Source organism: Branchiostoma belcheri, unplaced genomic scaffold (genome assembly GCF_001625305.1).
Source record: "Branchiostoma belcheri isolate BF01 breed outbred unplaced genomic scaffold, Haploidv18h27 scaffold31, whole genome shotgun sequence".
Classification (NCBI taxonomy): Eukaryota; Metazoa; Chordata; class Leptocardii; order Amphioxiformes; family Branchiostomatidae; genus Branchiostoma; species Branchiostoma belcheri.
The window spans coordinates 2516796-2536770 of record NW_017803921.1 but is presented as its reverse complement, the minus strand read 5'-3'; the positions used below and the strand labels follow the sequence as shown (position 1 = coordinate 2536770).

The window sequence follows — 19975 nt, the reverse complement described above, 5'->3', positions numbered from 1 at the left end:
TTCCAGGAGGGCCTCGAGTGGGGGTGGGGAAGATTCCAGGAGGGCCTCGAGTGGGGGGTGGGGAAGATTCCAGGAGGGCCTCGAGTGGGATGTGGGGAAGATTCCAGGAGGGCCTCGACACGTGTTGGTAATACGATTTCCAAACCGTGGGAGGGGGGGGTGCACACAGCCCTACATAAGCCCTGCACTCAACAAAAATGCTACTTAGTCAGCTTGATTTGCTCACCTCTTTTAAGCCGTATCTGCAATCAGATGTTTTGCTGGAAAAATCGTACGAAATCCGTAATTTACCTCGTAGAATTTGAATTGCCTATGACTATACATGTAGGGTGAACGTATGGTTGCCATCTACATCGTTAGATCAAATTAATAATTCATTGAGGTTGGCCCGAAATGTCCTTTAATTTGTCGCGTCAGTTGAAGTCTTTTGTTCCCTGTCCTTGACGCGTTGGTAGCCCGGTATGTGTTTACCTGTAGCTAGGTACCTACCTGTTCGCAAAAACTAGCCATACGATAGAACCTGTCTTCGGCTTTTCACCGGCAGCCAGAGTAAAATGTGCTTTGGACGATCATCTATGTTATTGTAGACGATTTTGTAACGGTAAGTTTTGCTTACAGTGGGTCAAAATATTTTGGCTATGGTTAGTGTTGGATGTGACACAAAAATTAAAAGGGGGTATGTTTAAATACACTGTGCTTGTTTTCCTAGCTCAGTTGTCACACGACTGTAGTCCATATACGTAATGAGAACGGAGACAGAACTAGGAAAACAATCGCACACACCGGTGGCGATAAAATGACGCCAACACAAACATACACAGCGTTTTGACAACCTGTAGAGACTGTATTGTCAGACATAAGATGGTTCAGTTCATACATTTTGCAGTAACACTGAGTCCTTCACACGTACAATATTATGTGTTTCGTTCCGTGATAATGGATGAGTCTTTTCTTGCAGCTCCTAAAGTTGTCGTCGGCTTGAACTTGAGGCATCAACAAGACAGTGACAACATGTCATATCTGCTGTACTTTGCTGTCTTGCTTGTCGTCCCGACACCGTCCCAGGGCTGCTCCCAGCCTAACGGTTGGCGTCCCAAGCCACTTGACCAGCGTGTCCCCTTAGCCGACATCGTGGTCCATGCTAAAGTCTTGAACAAGACTGAAACACCCCGTGAGTAAAATGCTCGAAGTCATCATATTCACACAAATGGTTTATTCTGAGCATATACATTTAAAACCAGTGTACAGTACTTGCGATTGTTTTACTTGAAATTGCTGTTAAAATGGTCAAATTGCTCATTTTTCAATGTACATCATAATGTTTTCATTACAATCAACTATCAGTTACTAGGTACTGCTAAATTCTGCGTTAGTCAGTAACAATAGAATAAGCACATTACATGAACGCTTCAGAAGAAGTCTAGACTGTTAGAATGAAACCGCCTTCTGTTAATTTTGTACATAATGTGTGCAGGATTTGAGCATGACTGGCCAGACGCATACAGTGGAATCATGGAGGTTTACTGTGTGATGAAAGGAGGCCCCTTGCCACAGAACATCACAGTCGTTGAGATGGGTTCCATTGCAGGACAGTGCGTTTCCAACGATGGTAAAACAAACCTAGTTTATTAGGTCCCGAGTTTATATCCTGTCCTTAGACGCTCGATGAGGGCGGCAAGACAACACGTATGGGTATAACTATGGGATTCTGACGACCCAACTTTCTCGAAGGAAATTCGTTGGAAATCGAGGGGGACCAGACCTATTTGCGGGGAGGATAAAAACTCCAGAGCTAAAATAGGTTTGGTAACCAGGCTAGTAAAACTCATTCAAACAAATTCATAAGATATACATCATAGTTCACAATTTCATGAAGTTTCATACACATATTAGAATTTTTAATACGTGGAGGATTTCATTCTGACATTTCTGATTCTCCAGTTGATATTGATGAGGAATATATTCTCCTCCTGACTCGGCATGACATCGACAACACCACGTTTCTGGCAGACAACGTAAATGTCCAGGCTGCAGTCATCCCGGCCACACAGGGCAATCTGGAAATGGTCGCCGTGATGTGTGCACTGCCGAGCTTCACTTTTCCGCTAGGCGACGCTGGAAACGCTTTTTGCCCCATCCGTCCACTTGAGTGTGGAGCGGCTTCACATGTAGTGGTGGTGTCCACAAATATGATAATCTTGACATACTTTTCGCTTTTCGCATTGCTGTGAAAACCCAAAGTACCTTTCGTTAACAGTTCCCGACAGTGGATGCTGTCTGAAATGCCTTACTCTGTTAGAGACCTTGTGTAATGTATCAAACTGTAATTGTCATAGTTACGATGTCTTTATTGCTAACTTATGGTGCATGTATTTAAGGATAGATAGTGGAAGTGATTTCTAATGCACGAAGACGGACGTTCTGATTTCATTTCAACTAGGGGTCATAGCTTAGCCAAATTGTGCATGTTAACCTTAAATTTCATAACTGACGAATCATAGATGTTTCTCATAAATTACTGTAGTTACGAAGAGTTACCACTATGGAATTATAGAATTTGTACATTAATTATGCAAATCAGGTCCTCATTTACATGATTAGTATCTACTGCTGTTCCTCACATTCTTATTTGCATATCTCACTAGTTTGAATAGTCTTATCATTGAACGCAGCAGATTTATAGTTTCCTCATTAATTATGCAAATCAGACTCTGATTTGCATAGCTGCCATTTAATTATTGCACGCATCCCTGAAGCGACCGACATGCCAAAAATCACGACGATCCTTTGACCTGTTCTTGAGTTATCCTCCTCCAAGTCCAAACATTTTGAAATAAACGCTCATTTTCAGACCATGTTGCCAGGTCACCTTATTAGTTAGTGTTTAGAGTATTTTAATGAACCTAGAGGGTCTGGGATTGGACAATTACCAGCGTCAGGCCTTATAAATTGGCGAACTATAGCTTACAAGACTGTACTGCAGGCTGTATGAACGTTAGAATCAGTCAGTTCTATTTATATCTGTAAGAGGCTAGACCCGTCAGCCGTTGCATATATATGTGACCTTCATCGGAATATTCACTTCAAGGTCAATGGAGTTTGCTTTTTTTGGTTCTGTTTTTATCTCAAAACGCTCTAATGATCACACCAACCATCCGAATGTCTCGAAAAAGAACCACTTTTGGGAGCATTTCAGAGTGTGTTCTGCTCCACCAGATGTTGAGGAGCTACAGTAGTTCTATGGATAAAGAGTACCCGAAAAAATAAGCATGGGTCAAAAGGCTCTTCTCGTGGCATGGTTATGATCCATACTTGTGACATCAAAAGGTAAATATCAAGACTGATTTATTTATGTATTAAAGGCATCCAATGCGGCAAAACGAAAACAAATTATCCGACTCCCAAGCACGAACGAAAAAACGTGACCGATAACAAAGAAAAATACTCCAACAAATTCGAGAGTACCTCCAAAATTCATTGATGAAAAAATCGATAAAAACATCCTGGTAATGATGGTCCTTTGGTGTTTTATTTGATTATTGATTAAAATTTTCAACAATAACTAAACACGCAAGTGGCCACTTTTAATACGCGAGCTAGTGACACTACGCACCCATGTGAGAAATGTGAACATAGATATAAAAAGGCTGGTCTTTGCGCTTTGGCGTACAACGAGGTTTGCTTCTATCGGAAAGAAGTTGTCCGCATCAGCATCTCACGATGAAGGAAGGATACGTAGTCGGCGAGGAGGCCCGCCAGAACAGCGGCGGCTGCTCCCCGCTTCTGAAGGGCATCATTATCGGTGGTCTGACCGCCAGTGTCGTGGTCGGCCTGGCGTTCTTCCTCGTCACCCTGACCAAGGCGGAGTACAACACCGAGAAGGACGTGTCCTGTATCCGGGAGGATCTGAAGGAGATGTGCTGCCGCATCACTGCTCTGGAGAAGATCGCCAAGGACTGGGAGTGCGAGTGTGAGGTATTTTATCTGTATCAATATACTTCATGTTACGGTACGTCGTGCGCGTAATGGTAGAGTCCTCGGCTCAGACCCAAGAGGTCCCGAGTTCGAATCTGACCGATCCCAGTACCGATCTTGTGCTCTTGGGAAAGGCACTTTACACGACGTTCCTCAATGTAAAATGGGTACCTGACTTCGGTTGCGGAGGTAAAAGGCGGTGAAAGGGATGGGCTCCGCCTCCCAATACCGTGCCATAGACACATACACACAGTCTCATTGCCCCTACGGCCTTAAAAAGGCTACGGGACTACCTTTACCTTACCTTTCAGTGGCGTCGAATGGCCCAAGGGTTAGGTTATTAGCGGACAAGAATCACGGGTTCGATTTCTGGCTTTCCTGACAAGACGTTGCGACCTCGGGAAAAGCACTTTACACGAATGTCCTCACTCCACTCAGGTGTAACATTTCTGGGCTGCAGCTAAACACAGTTGAATCAATCCTATTCCATTTTCCATAGCGTACTGATGACTGTGCGGCAAAAGTGCGATGTCGCTGAAAAAAATACGATTGCATGTTTTGTATCGTAGGCGTGTTTAACCGATTTATTGGTGGTACAAAAAAGGGATTCCTTTCGTACCTTGTTTTTGGGCTATTTCAAACGCTTCAAGTATGAAATGATGACGAAGATGTGCTTAAATGACAGTAAGTGTCAATATGAGACAGATTTGCTCATCCAGAATATTTTTTGTTTTGTTTTGTCGCCCTGAAATCGAATTGGATGCCTTTAAAAGAACTCTCTGAACCCCTCCAGAAAATGAAACAACAGTTGGCTGAGAAGGAGAAGGAGGACTGTGACAAGGCTGAGCAGCAGGAGGAGTTAGCCGCGACCGCAGCGGCGGCGGCAGAGGCAGTGGAGACCGTGGCCAGGGCAAAGAGGGCCGCTCTCACTCTCGGTAAAAAAAAACATTCACAAACCCTTCAGACATAGTTCTAGACATAGCCATAGTTTTAGACAACTTACTTTCATTATGTAGATTTTGAAGTTATTTTATATCTGTTTCAATGCTGTTTTTTTATGTTTGTAACTTGCAATTAGCCTTCGGGCATGGATTTGCAATAAACTTCTTGTAACTTCTTCCGAGAAGCTTAGGTTTCCGAATCCGACTGTTCATGCGAATCGTTATGTATGTGTTGTGAAACTTCTGACGTTGTCGAGCTAGGAACCTAGCCTTGAGAGATCTTTCTGTTTCTCCAATATACGGTTTCCTTACATGGACCCCTGGTGTTCTGACCTTGGCACTGTATACGGTACACGACATCGCCATTCATACTTCCTTGTTTATTTCTATTCCAGAGAAGCTGTTTGACCTTCCTGACAAGATGGTGGAGGTGAACTAGGTCATCCAAGGGGTAAGCCAGACCTTTAAGAATTGTCAGTAGGGCCATGTTGTATCCAAAACCGTGCTTTATCCAGAACCATGTTCAAGTACGGTTCTGTGTACATGTAGTTCAAGTGTTGTTCCCAGAACTGTGATATATCCAGAACCTTGCTCAAGCGCCCATCTTATATGGCTTCCTTAACAGCTCACAGCATAATCAAAAAGGGGATTGCAAAAAGATCAGTTATAAGATCTAATAGTAAAAATTTTATGGAGGTGTGAGATCTCCGAATTCTTGTTGTTGTAATGATGTCATCTTTTCCTTTCAGGGACTATACCTGCCCAGCCAGTGTCGTATGGTCCCATCAACCGTCAAACACACCGGGCAAGGACCCGGATGTAGAAAACAGGGGCGGAACCAGTCAGAACCGGATATTCACTGCCTACAGATCGTGTCGATCCAACATCTCCATTTTCCCTTTCGAGACATGACATCACAGACTTCTTGGCTTCCTGAATTCCCCCATGCCCACCACTACTGTAATTTCTACCGACCAGATTCCAAGGCCTTCACGTTCACCTCATTTACTGTGTCTGGCCGTTTGAATTCTTTTATTTCTACCTGTGAAATCTTCCCATCCACGTGATGTCAACCTACTCTGTACGGACAAACAGATACACAAACTCACAGTTCAGCTACCCAAAACAATACTTCCGTACCCGGACGTACTGACGTTTGCATAGATTTTGATCCGCCGTTGTGTTTAGTCTTTGGCTGGTGTTTAGTCTTTGGTTGAATGCTTGTTGACCATTGTTTTTTAAAGAGAGGGACCAGTAAATGAACTTCCCACTAGAACATATGGTTAAGCAATGAATAAAAAAACAGCCCGAAACACATTTGATTTAGTTGTCTTTCAAACCTCGAGCTCACGTCTCCATACCCCCACTCAAGCTGACTTTGCCAGCACTGTTTGGTACAAAAAGTGGGAGGTCAACACCGTCACTTCAAAAAGCTGCAGCAGCCAAAATGTTGATATGGCACCAGGATTTCACCCCCTGTCGTAATGGACCAGTCCAGCCAAGGTCATTTTTCATTTTAGGGGCCAATTGCAACTCCAAACATGACAAAAGTTACAATGTTTGACCGAATTTTGAAAACAAACATTTTGTTCTTCTTCACCCTGGTAGGAAGCTGGACCTTTCACGGAGGAAAACACACAAATAAAATTCCATCGAGGCGCAACTCACTTACTGGTCCCTCCCCTTCGTTACAAGGACGAAAAGACAACAGCCTGTATTAAATGTAGCGAACGAGAAAAATAAAAACTATAGCAAGACGTGACGCCGTTTCGTGCCTGTCATTTATCTATATGCTTTCATAATTGTTCCATTATGCTTTCATAATTGTTCCACAAAAAATTCAGAAAGATATCAGAAAAGGCTATCTCCTTTAAATAATATCTGTGTTCACTTCTCTGCTATATGCACGTAGGTTGCATTATCATAGGCAAAATCAGCAAGAAAAATCTCTATATTTTACGAAGGTAAAACACGATCTTCAATGTCGTGTTTTTAAAAGTATGTTTCTTCTAAATTTCATTTGTAAACTTACGTACAGTCGTTTTTTCGATCCATTTTTCCCCTGACACACTGCACTAACGTACAGTCCCTAACATTCAAATTAGTGTAGATGTTATATTATAGAACCGATTTGCTGCCACGCCCTAAATGTATATACCCACATACCCAGTAGTTTTGGCACCCGCATTTGCAACCACCCGCCTGAATTGGAGCTTGTCTTGCCTCTCAGCTGCAAACACTGAGGTTAGTAGTAACAATTGTACATGTGTTCATGTTGTACATGTAACTAACAACGGTGTCAATTTGTTTTAACTGACTTCTTGTAAACTCTGCTTTGAACCCGTTTTGTTTGTAATTTTCAACGGAATCTTCACGAATTTGTCCCATTTTCACAAGTACTTGGCAGCCGAAGTAATATCTGTGTTGTATTCTGTTGGTTTTTATTTTCCTTACTGTTAGCCATTACGTGCAATGAAGAGTTACTGACAGTTACTGAGTGACAGGATACTCTGACAGTATCTTGTCAAGATCTTAAAGGCACCGAAAGGAATTTCAGGGCAGCAGGACTGGATTTCCAAAGTCAATATACTGGCCTTTCTTTTAATGTAACAGTAGTAAGTTGAGTCAATCCTATATACATTGTATTACTGATATCTGTGAGGTAAAAATGTGATACAAATCGCCCGCTATTTATGGGCGGTTCCCCGCCTTACGTCGCTTGTTTTACGGCTATTTCACGTTTCAAGTATGAAATTATGCCAAAAAGGTGTTCACAAATTGTAGTCAATGTCAATATCAGACAGAGTTCCCTATCAAAGATATAATATGTTTAGTTTTGCCGCCCTGCAATTGCATGGGATGTTAAGCAAAAGGAAGATCTTACATCGATGAGGTTCAACATTTTGGGCGTGGTTCAAGTTTGGGTCTCCGTGTGCTTTTCTTATTTGTCTTTCATTTCGTGCAACATAGGAAATTCGTATGACTTAGAAAGAATTGGTTAGCAACGCAATTGTTGCTAGAAAAGTCTTGCGAATACAGAAATGCATTTTCACTGATTACATAGAGTTTCACAACGATAAGAAGAACAGAGAAACGCCGGCCTTTTTTCATGGTCAGTGCCAAGATTTGGAAAAAGTACCGCCCGCAGGCCCGCCTGGTGTGTCACAGTCTATCACTCTATGGCACAGGCTGCAGACTGGAGTGACCTTTGTTCATCTTTGACCTTGAAAGGCAGAGGGTAAAATGTCGTGTTTCCGTTAACGATCTTTAGATAGTAGTGCAGACAGCAGTGCGCATGCGTGAATTGAATAAATCTCCAAGCAGATGTTTAATAGGTGGCCGCAAAAGAGTATCAAATTGGCCAGACTGTATCCATTCGCCACCCAATTTGGGCCAATTTGATACTCTTTTTGCGGCCACCTAAACATCTGCTTGGTAGATTAGAATTGAATGCCATAGTTACATTTCTTCATCTTAACATGACGTGACCTTGAAAGGAAAAGGGGGGGGGGAGTTGTGTTTCCGGTCACGATTCTTTACAAAGTAGTGACGGCAGAAGTATACAGACTATAATACTATAGACCTGCCAGCCAGTCGTGTAACGCTCAATGCTCGGCGTAAGAGATAAATTAGATCCCCGGTGTCAACTCTGGGATCGGCCGCGGGGCGTGTGGCTTCCTTAGCGCGCCTGTAGCAGGCCTTCCTATATACCGTTACTTCAGCCTTTATTCTTCTCTAGATATGACAAGATACATAAGAAAATCCAAACACCACGTTCTTATGATAGAGGGAAGATTTTACAAATAGTAGTGGGAGTCCCGGGAAGAAATGAGGCTATCTTGAGGGGTCTGTCATCTAGGCTACGCGTGAATAAAATATCTCGCTCCGTACACGCCTCATGGAAAAGTCATGTAGATCCTCAGGTGAACACGGGAAAATAAATTGCATTCCAAACTTTCCCTGTATGCTGTAACGATTTGCACTGGACGTCTGTTCATGTGATACAAACTAAGTACAAATATGAAAATAATGCGGTATCTCAGCATGGAGTGGGTAAACGATGTACCAGAATGTCGCAACTTGACAAGATTCCCGGCCGCAATCCCCACAGAAGTATATAAAGGGCGCGTTAACAATGAACAGATCTGTATTTTACACCAAATACGCTCAACACACGCACGCACGCACGCACACACACACACACACTCTCACACACACTCACACACACTCACACTCACACACACCGGAATTCGAAACACAACATTTTCTCCTCTGCCTTTCAAGGTCACGTCATGAAAAGACGACCAAGGTCACTGAAGCCTGTGCTTTTTCTTTCACACATGCGCACTACTGTCTACACTACTTTCTAAAGATCGTTACCGGAAACACAGCTTTTCCCATCTGCCTTTCAAGGTCACGTCATGAAAAGATGAACAAAGGTCACTCCAGTCTGCAGCCTTTGCCATAGACCGTGACCTTGTCACATAGACCGTGATCTTGTCACATAGACCGTGATCTTGGCACAGCAGGCGGGAGGGCGGTACTTTTTACCAAATGTTGGCAATGACCATGAAAATAGGCCGGCATTTCTCTGTTCTTTCTGTCACTGTGAAACTCAATCTAAAATGCATTTCTGTATTCCCAAGTCCTAGCAATTACTACATTGCTAACCAAACAAAACAGTCTTTCAAGGCCAAATCAATTTCGGATGTTGCACGAAATGAATGAAAAATAAGAAAACACACGGAGACCCAAGCTTGGACCACGCCCTGAATGTTGGACAAGATGTCACAATGTCCCAAGGGCAGCTCTAAAAAAGCAATTTTTTACATTGTAAATGATACAACAACGCAGAGACTGCCAATTGCTGAAATGATGCAATTTTCTAAAGATATACATCTCTGAATGTTCTATCATGTGTGATTTCTTACATTAACACTGTCGTTTTTTATTTCCAGAAAACAAGATGGCGTCCAAGTTCGAAGAAACCATCCCGATGGCTTCCACGGGACCGCAGCCACACGTAGTCGTCATGGCAACAGATGACAGCGAAACGACACCGGGATGCTGTTGCTGTGACAACGGGTGTGATGAGGAGAACGAGGAGCGCGGGAACTGGTCCTGTAACTTTGAGTCCATCCTGGCGAGCATCAGCTACGGCGTCGGGCCGGGGTATCTGTTGATGGCGCCAACTATCGTTAGAGAAGGAGGAGGTAAGTACAGGCAAGGACAATAAGCTTGTTACCTCCATGAAAAATGGAGGTATTGTTTTTGGTCTCAGGTGTTACTTGAGTTAAGTAGGAAAAGCCGTGTAAAGTGCCTTTTCCAAGGGCACACGATCGGTGGCAGGATTCGAACTCGGGACCTCTTGGTTCCGAGCCGACCCGGCTAACTCTGTGACTGTTGATGTGTGATGCATGACCAAATGATGGCATCTTTTAATAGCTTATACACGTGCCTTCTCCCCATGATCAGGTACTCTCCTGTACGTCTACATGGCACTGCAGATCTTCATTGGTTTCCCCATGGTTTACCTGGAGATGGCACTGGGACAGTACACGTCTCAGGGACCCATCCGTGCATGGAGAGGGGTGCCCATACTACAGGGTAAGTCACAGGGAACTATCCGTGCACGGAGAGGGGTGCCCATACTACAGGGTAAGTCACAGGGAACTATCCGTGCATGGAGAGGGGTGCCCATACTACAGGGTAAGTCATAGGGAACTATCCGTGCATGGAGAGGGGTGCCCATACTACATGCCCATACTACAGGGTTAGTCATAGGGAACTATCCGTGCATGGAGAGGGGTGCCCATACTACAGGGTAAGTCACAGGGAACTATCCGTGCATGGAGAGGGGTGCCCATACTACAGGGTAAGTCACAGGGAACTATCCGTGCATGGAGAGGGGTGCCCATACTACAGGGTAAGTCACAGGAACTATCCGTGCATGGAGAGGGATGCCCATACTACAGGGTAAGTCACAGGAACTATCCGTGCGTGGAGAGGGGTGCCCATACTACAGGGTAAGTCACAGAAACTATCCGTGCATGGAGAGGGGAGCCCACACTACAGGGTAAGTCACAGGAACTATCCGTGCATGGAGAGGGGTGCCCATACTACAGGGTAAGTCACAGGAACTATCCGTGCATGGAGAGGGGTGCCCATACTACAGGGTAAGTCACAGGAACTATCCGTGCGTGGAGAGGGGTGCCCATACTACAGGGTAAGTCACAGGGAACTATCCGTGCATGGAGAGGGGTGCCCATACTACAGGGTAAGTCACAGGAACTACCCGTGCATGGAGAGGGGTGTCCATACTACAGGGTAAGTCATAGGGAACTATCCGTGCATGGAGAGGGGTGCCCATACTACAGGGTAAGTCACAGGGAACTATCCGTGCATGGAAGAGGGGTGCCCATACTACAGGGTAAGTCACAGGAACTATCCGTGCATGGAGAGGGGTGCCCATACTACAGGGTAAGTCACAGGGAACTATCCGTGCATACAGCTACAGGGTAAGTAATTGGGAACTTTTGTTTTGTACGTTCAACATAACGTCTGCAAAGGGTAGAAAATTGGTGAATTGGTCACTGGACATTTATGTGGACTGATACAGCACCGGTCTTGTGCAGGTATCGGAATAGGGATGGTTGCGATGTCGGCCATCCTGAGTATCTACTACGGAGGCATAATGGCGGAGTACCTGGTATTACCTCTTCTTCGTCAGCGGGGATCTCAACACAGTCGTGTCATGTGACAACCCGTGGAACACAGAAAACTGCTGTGAGTCGGAACATTTCTTATAACATGAGTTTTACATACATCTTAATGCATAACTAAGTCACACACACACAAAAAAAAAAACGATTTCAGGACAGTAAAACACGTTTTTCAAAGTCAATTTCGCAGCCATTTTATGTTGTGAATCAAAACCCTATACCATAGCATACTGATATATGTGAGGAAACAATGCGACGATGCTTATAGAAAATGGCTGCTTGTTCTGTATTGAAGGCTGGTTCTAGCTATTTATTGGTGGTGCCATAAAATACAGGGACTCCTCATGTAGCTTGGTTTTGGCTAGTTTGGCTATACGTTTCACGTATAAAATGATGACGAAAATGCCAGTGAATGTCAATATCAGACATATTTTCTCTTTCAGATATTAACAATACAGGACATAAAAAGAGACAAAACAAAATCCTTAAAGAAAATAAATAAGTCCTTAAACGTACATATTTTTACAGATGCTGGTGCCTGTGGTCAAGTGGTGGAGTACTATCATGACAGCTATGATGACACAACGTACAACTACACGTACAGGAGCTGCTTGGGACCGATGTCTGCTGCATGGGAGTACTTAGAGTAATGGAGATATTCATGATCATTTTGATATCATGAAGCAAGTTAGAATTTAAACTGACACAACACAACACAACACAGGACATTGGACTTAGCCAATATATTTTCGACTTACCCAAGGTGAATTTTTTGTCTGTATAACTCCAGTCCTTGTCAAGGAATGAGAGAGCCATCGTTTCTGTGACGTCACGGTAAGCAGATGAAACACGTGACTCGGTGAGAAGTGGCTCAAAGGATGCAGGGAGTCTGTGGCGCCCCCCGTCTTTGTTAACCGAGTCACGTGTGTCATCTATATGACTTGACGTCACAGAAGCGGTGGATCTCGTGACAAGGGCCAGCTGGAGTTGTTTAGTTGAAAATTTGGGTAAGTTTAATTTCGTGTGTTGGAAATTACAGTTTAAATTTGCTTTATATAATCATTGACTTTCACCACACATGAACTTTTAAGATACCATTTGGAATTCTACAAGGAACTTTATTTAACTTCATGTACGATGGTTTTGTTTTCGGTGTGTTTTGTTTGCTTAAGGAGTAGCGTAACAATAAGTTGTTGGGAAATGGTGTAGCCACAGACTTACAATAACGTCAAAATATTGGAGGTCAAAATAGTCTCCCTGCAGTCTCTGAAAATACACAATTCACATCATTTCCAGGTTCACCTCACCAAACCGTTGTAACCTGAACTCATCTTGGTTTCTTTCAGTAATTACGTCATCGATAAGACTGACGGCCTGGGTGACATAGGAGACGTCCGAGGTGACCTGGCCGGCTGCCTGTTCCTGGTCTGCCTGTTGGTGGTGGCTGCCCTCAGCTTTGGCATCAAGTCTTTAGGGAAGGTGCGTAAAGTCATACATTCAGACCCCCCCCTCCCCCCTCCCAACACCAGCCAACCAAGGCTGCAATTCGGTAGCAGTCTGAGCAGAGTTAGGCCACGTGCACCTTTCGAAACTACCAGTAATCGAATCAAATTTGAGTTGAATTTGAGTTCAATGTAACTCGACTGCAAACCACCCCCGACCACTGCTGATCTAGCTACTCCTAAACCACCAGCCATCCATGGCCGTCTACACCCACATGTTTGGAACACTGATTTAAAACATTCGGCAGTCACAGCATTAATTTTTCTATGACTTCTAAAATCCTTCCATAAAGGTTACATTGCATCTGTCTAAAGTAGTGGTACCTTTAATGTAGGGCTACAAAATGTTAAACTGACAGTCTGAGACACCTGTGCCCACCTCTCACCAGGCTGCGTATGTCACGACGATCCTGTCGCTGTTTTTCCTGTTCCTCCTGTTTCTCCGTGCCGTGACTCTACCTGGAGCTTCCATTGGGATTGAGTACGCCTTCACACCTGGCTCAGTCTATGTTAGTATGAACTTAGTACCACAGCATAAAATCCTCTCTTTAAGCATTCTTAAAGCATGCATAAACGTCCCGCTTGGGCTCTCTCTTTAAGTTCCTTTGCGTAATGTTTACAGAACTGATGCTTAAATATTACATTTAATCCACCATTACGTCGGTGCAATTAGTTTTGGTTTGTGTAAACATAATACATTATAAAGGCCATTCTTTATGCACTCTTTAAGCATGCATAATGGTTTGGGAACTCTTCAAGTTCCTGCACGTAATGTTAACGGGTGCGTAAATATTACATTTGCGCCACCTTTACGTCATTTCTTCAAGTGCACCCGTTTAGTGCACTTGTACTCATCTAAGAAACATTTAAGCGTCTTCTGATGCAGTCTAGAACAGTGAAAGATAGAGGTTACGACTTAAGACATCGCAAATATCTGGATATAGGAGAAGAAGATGGTTGCACAGACAATGTTTCTAACTAGTGATAATGTTTCTTCATGTAGGGTTTTTCCTTCAGTACGACTCTAATATCCGCTATTGTTCACCGACTGACCCTGGGATTTGGCGGGTATACAACGTTGGCCTCTTACAACCGGTTCCACAACAACGTTCTACGGTAAAAATCATCCTTTTCTGACTGATCATAATTATCAGTTCAACCAATGATAACGCGTACGATTAACATGGCAATTAGTGGTTCGACCAATGAGAGAGTGGCTGCGTCTCGGTCAAATATAAGTTGCATGTTTTGACCAAGGTAGGCAGGACTAAAAGAATACACACGATAAATGTAAGTTACAACATTATAATAAATAATAAAAGTTAACCAAAAGTGAGAACGAATAAGTCATCGCGATAAAAAAAAAACAACGTTGTATTGTAACTTTTCAGGGATGCTATTGTCGTGGTCTTTGTGGACCTGTTGGTGTTGATATTTTGTGTGCTGACCATATCCGGCTTCTACGGTTACCTCGCCTACGTTAGTGAGGTGGACGTCGACGCTGTTGGAATAATCATGTCAGGTAAGGAGACATACTTACTTACTTACTTACTAAGTTTAATCAGGTTCAATGGTAAGTCAATTGTTTTTACACAACCAAGTGTTTTTATTCAGCCGACGCTTCGGTGACCTTCTGTCACCTTCCTTGGGGAAATTCTGACTGGTCCACATTGTACAGCACTTGGTTGTGTAAAAAGAGTTTTTATTCAATAACCACTGTTGCATTACAAAACGTGATGGTCCATTCCAAAACATATGAGTTTCGTAATCACATTCTAACATATCCCCTACATTCCTGGAAATACATTTTAGGAAGACTTCAATTTCTTGTTACATGTTTGTGCTACAGGGACCAGGATGTTCTCTGTTGCCATGGTGACGGTGTTTTCACAGCTTCCATCGGGATCTTCCTGGGCAGCCTTGTTTTTCCTGTTAGTGTTTCTGCTGTCATATGGATCCCAGGTTGGTACATACACAGGGCATGCGTTTGTTACTTGAGAGAGAAAGAGAGAGACAGCATAGAGTAGAGTAGAGTAGATCTTTCGTCTCGGTAGGAAGTTCTCTTCCACTTTGAGCCGCTCCTTGTAGTTTACTGCGTAGACATGGTCATCTTGTGGGGGTTGTCCAATGCCCGGGGGTTGTACACCACTGGATGACTTCTCATGTGTTTGTCCAGTCTATTTTTAAAACTGTTCACACTTGGGGCTGACACCACCTCTTCCGGTAGACTGTTCCACCATGTTACTACCCTGTTGCTGTAGAAAAACAGTCTTTTGTTGTTCTTCACTGATCTTTTGTTTAGTCGTAAGCTGTTCCCTCTTGTTCTTGTTTTTTCTTGCATTTTTGGTAGGCAACCCTCTGTGTCCAGCTTCCCATGAATGTACTTGTAGGTCATGATCATGTCCCCACGTATTCTTCTATATACCAGTGTCGGGAGCCTAAGCACCTTAAGTCTCTCCTCATATGGTAGATTGTTTAGACCAGGCACCCTTTTACTTGCCCTTCTTTGTACGTTTTCTATTTGGTCGGCCTGCTTCCATTGGTGTGGGGACCAAACAGGTGCACCGTATTCAAGGTGTGGTCGAATCAGTGATTTGTAGAGTAGTAAGAAGACCTCTGTGTCGATGTATTCAAAGGTCCGCCATAGAAGACCTGTGAGCTGGTTGGCCTTTGCTGTCATTTTTGCAATATGTTTTTCAAAACTCAAGTCCCGGTCAACTATGATCCCAAGGTCTTTCTCTTCCGTAGTAAATTTTAATGGTATCAGACCAGATTTGCCCTTCATTGTGTATGTATATGGTGGATGTCCTGACCCAATCCTTAGCACTGTACATTTGTCCGGATGAAAACACAGCTGCCATTTAGTTGACCACTCTTCTAGTTTGTAGAGGTTCGCTTGGAGCTCTTCACAGTGTTTTTCTTGGGTCACAGGGCAGTACATCTTTGTGTCATCTGCGAATAGCTTCAGCTGGCTTGTTACTGCTTCAGGCATGTCGTTTACAAAGACTGTAAAAAGCACAGGTCCTAAGACACTTCCCTGCGGTACTCCGCTTGTTACCTCAGCCCAACTTGACAGCGCTCCATTAACGCATACTCTCTGCTTGCGGTCTGACAAGAATGAGGCAATCCATTGTAGCAGTTTCCCTTTTATACCGTAGCTTGCGATTTTTGTCAGGAGTCGTTGTATTGGCACGGAATCGAATGCCTTTCGAAAGTCTAAATAGATCACATCTGTTGGTTCTCCCCCATCTAGAGATTCTGTCCAGTCTTCCAGACATTCGAGTATCTGAGTCACTGTCGACCTTCCTGGTAAGAATCCATGCTGGTGTTTTGTAAACAGCTCATTGCTTTTCATATGGTCCACAATTCGATCCCTCACAATTCCCTCCAGGACTTTTCCTGTTACTGAAGTAAGACTTACGGGGCGATAGTTGCTGGGAGATTTCTTGCTTCCTTTTTTGAAGATGGGAGTTATATGACCAATCTTCCACTCCCTCGGGAGTTTTCCTTCTTCCAATGATTTTGTGAATATTATCTGAAGTGGTGTTGCTAGAACCTCCGCCATTTCCTTTAATACCCGTGGGTGGATGTTGTCTGGCCCCGGTGACTTGTTCGGGTTCAGGTTTTTCAGCCTTCGGCATACATCTTCCACACTGATGTTTATGTTGTTGAGGTCTTCCTCATACATTCTCTGTGTCGGCTCAGGGATTGACTGGGTATTCTCCTTGGTAAATGTGCTGACGAAAAATTTGTTGAGGACTTCAGCTTTTTCATCGTCATTTGTTGCTACGAATGTGTGATCTTCATGTGTGTCATCCATAGAGAGAGAGAGACAGACAGACAGCGAGACACACGCATACTGAAAGAGAGAATGAGGGAGAGTCATTCTGATCGTTTTACATGCTCAAATGGACCTATACTATTATTACGTCACAGTTTGTTTACCTGTTCTAAAGAACATTCTAGAACGGTCAGTTAAAGAATAAAGATCATTTTAAAGTTTTCAAAGTAATGTCTGATTTTTGCTGTGTCTAGTTGTGTTGACACAGCATTACATGCCGCATGGGTGATTTAGTTGTGACATTAGACGAAAGTAGTACTGTATTAAAAGCCTTATTATATTAGGCTAACGCTACACAAACACACACCGCGCTAGCTACGCACCCCTGTACAATATAAACGTCGATTGACCGGCATTCATTGCGGTAAACAAACTATGACGTATAATGTGATAGGTCCATAATGGGGTCACCTTCCGTCATTAGAAGAGAACGCATGTTCCGTTTTGGCCATTGAACAGAACGTGTGTTCCATTTGGGGTCACCCCTAGTCATTGAAACGGAATGCCGCATGTTCCCGGGTCAGTGCATCGATTCTTATTGACCTGCGTTATGGGGAAATGGAGCTTTCTGATTGGTCGACGTCTTCTGACCATGTGATAACGTTACATATAACGCCCTTTTAACAAATGCGCTAGGTCATCTTTTTGGAGACGGTCATCACTTCGCTGATGGACCTCATGCCGAGACGACTGATAAACAAGATGCCGGGGAAGGATTCCGGGCTGCTGAGTAAGAGGACGGTGCTCCACGGTGTGATGACTGTGACTGTCTGTTTTCTGTTCTTCCTGCTAGGACTGCCCTACGTCACACAGGTAATCTTCTTTCTTCTCCTCCTTGTTACCTCCGTATATGGTTAGTTCTTGTTGTAGGTGTTTTTGCCTGTTTGTTTGCTTGAGGGCCGTAGGTACTTGAATAAAGTAGATTTATCTATGAATATTTACCATATTTATGGTTATGACGCCTTCGAATCCTGACGTCAACACTGAGACCAGACTGTAAGGTTTGAACCACTGACACCGACAAGGTTCCATGCTCTTTTCGACAAGTGCGGCAGGGTTTTTAACGTAACGTGCTCAAGGTGTGGCTCCCCCAAACACGGGACCTCCGACTTAATGTATGCATTGAAAATAACTTCTTACATTCAGATTTCTTTATCATAATAGGGCGGTAGCTACCTGAGCAGCCTTGTGGCTCAGTACAACCTGATCATCCAGCCGTACATGTTCGTCCTGCTGGAGTGTGTGGCTCTCACCTTTCTCTACTGTGAGTATCACCTCACGAAAAGTTGGATTCATCAATGGTAAAATGTACTTGTTTTTCCTTACTTCAATTTTCACCTCAAAACAAGGATCATACGAAGCTCACATGTTTTGCTAAATGGGGTGAACTTGAAAGTATGTAGATGATTGGCAGAATGACAGGAGGTCAAAAGGTAGGTAATCAAAGCAGGTCGCCAAAAGGAACTGCGCTTGCACGAAACCCTTAATATATTATGCATAGCACGAAAATCGTGAAAAATACAGGTTTCGCACAGTCGCAGTACGTTCTGCCGATGCGCCATGTCAGTCAAGTTTAAGTTGTTATTTTGTTCGTCCAGCGCCATCCTGTAGACGCTGTTGCCCAGCCATCAGACGTTGGATGTCTGAACTGAGCCACATGCTGCAGCACGTCTGCTGTTTCTGCTGCGCCACTGTCGTCAACTGGATCGCAGCAGTCTGCTGGCTGTCCTTCATCCCGTTGCTCATGCTGGTGAGCCCCGTTTGTCTCGTGTATCAAAGCTGCATTATGTAACATTAGGACGAAAAAAATACTAAATATTTTTGATCATTTTTGTACAATTGTTTCATGTATCAAAGCTGCATTATGTAACATTAGGACGACAAAAGTACCAATTTTGGTCATTTCTGTACAATTTTGCTTTGAAGTTGGAGAACATTTTCTTCATTATGAATAACACCATACTCTTGTTTGTAATGTTCTACAACTAAGCAATGAAATGTTGGTGCTAAATCAAAACGTTTTTTCCAGTTGTATCTGTTGACTGGCATCAGATATTGGCCAAGTGAAATGTCGCCTTATCAGACCTGGGCCATCGTGCTGGGACATTTTGTCTTTCTCGCCAGTGCGGGGGCGGTACCGCTGGTAACCATCGTCAACATTGTCATCGCACTGGTCAGTTTTCTCTTTCTAATGTTACCTCCAATGAAAAATGAAGGTATTGTTTTTGGTCAGTGTGTGTTTGTGTGCATGTGTGTGTGTGCGCGCGCCTTTATGCATTATGATGATATTTGGTATGTGTGTAGGTCTTTGGAAGACAGAGGTCAAGGTCAAATGTGGGCCTCCTGGTGGCTGTACTTACTGTACATAAATAGGGGCGAGCAGGTCCTAAAAGAAATCTGTTTTTGGTTGCATTTGTCTGTTGGCACCTATAACTCATGATCACGTCATGTGGTTATTCTTTGAGATCCCAAAGAAACATTGTGATTTTGGGAAGGATGTTTAATTTTTTTCTTGTTCACTTTTGTTACAATACATTCCTTATGTCCAGTTAATGAAGTCATCATGAGATGTAACTAATGAGTCTGTAACGGCAAGTCGATGTTGACAAAAATTAACAAGTACAAACGGTAATTAACAGGTGAGACGCAAGCCAAGCGAGATCGTCCAACCCCCGGCAGACTGGGGTCCGTACCTCAACAAGCACAGGAGGGGCGTGGCCTAAAGGGAAACCATGGCAACAGTACAGGAGGGGCGTGGCCTAAAGGGAAACCATGGCAACAGTACAGGAGGGGCGTGGCCTAAAGGGAAACCAGGGCAACAGAACAGGAGGGGCGTGGCCTAAAGGGAAACCATGGCAACAGAACAGGAGGGGTGTGGTCTAAAGGGAAACCATGGCAACAGAACAGGAGGGGCGTGGCCTAAAGGGAAACCAGGGCAACAGAACAGGAGGGGCGTGGCCTAAAGGGAAACCATGGCAACAGAACAGGAGGGGT

At 43.8% G+C, this 19975-nt stretch overlaps 2 protein-coding genes and 1 pseudogene across 2 annotated transcripts; all 3 read left to right on the top strand.

Annotated features, from left to right (window-relative positions):
* Positions 1-1011: 1011 nt before the first annotated feature.
* LOC109474488 (coiled-coil domain-containing protein 3-like) lies at positions 1012-2654 on the top strand. The gene is made up of 4 exons (XM_019774778.1): positions 1012-1171; positions 1475-1609; positions 1942-2168; positions 2646-2654. The coding sequence occupies exons 1-4, from the start codon at positions 1012-1014 to the stop codon at positions 2652-2654; spliced, it is 531 nt and encodes a 176-aa protein (XP_019630337.1).
* Positions 2655-3644: 990 nt separating this feature from the next.
* LOC109474619 lies at positions 3645-6678 on the top strand. Its single transcript, XM_019774965.1, has 4 exons — positions 3645-3975; positions 4769-4910; positions 5312-5367; positions 5666-6678. The coding sequence occupies exons 1-3, from the start codon at positions 3721-3723 to the stop codon at positions 5353-5355; spliced, it is 441 nt and encodes a 146-aa protein (XP_019630524.1). The 5' UTR covers positions 3645-3720; the 3' UTR covers positions 5356-5367; positions 5666-6678.
* A 444-nt stretch (positions 6679-7122) lies between these two features.
* On the top strand, positions 7123-19713 carry LOC109474552 (annotated as a pseudogene).
* Positions 19714-19975: the final 262 nt, after the last annotated feature.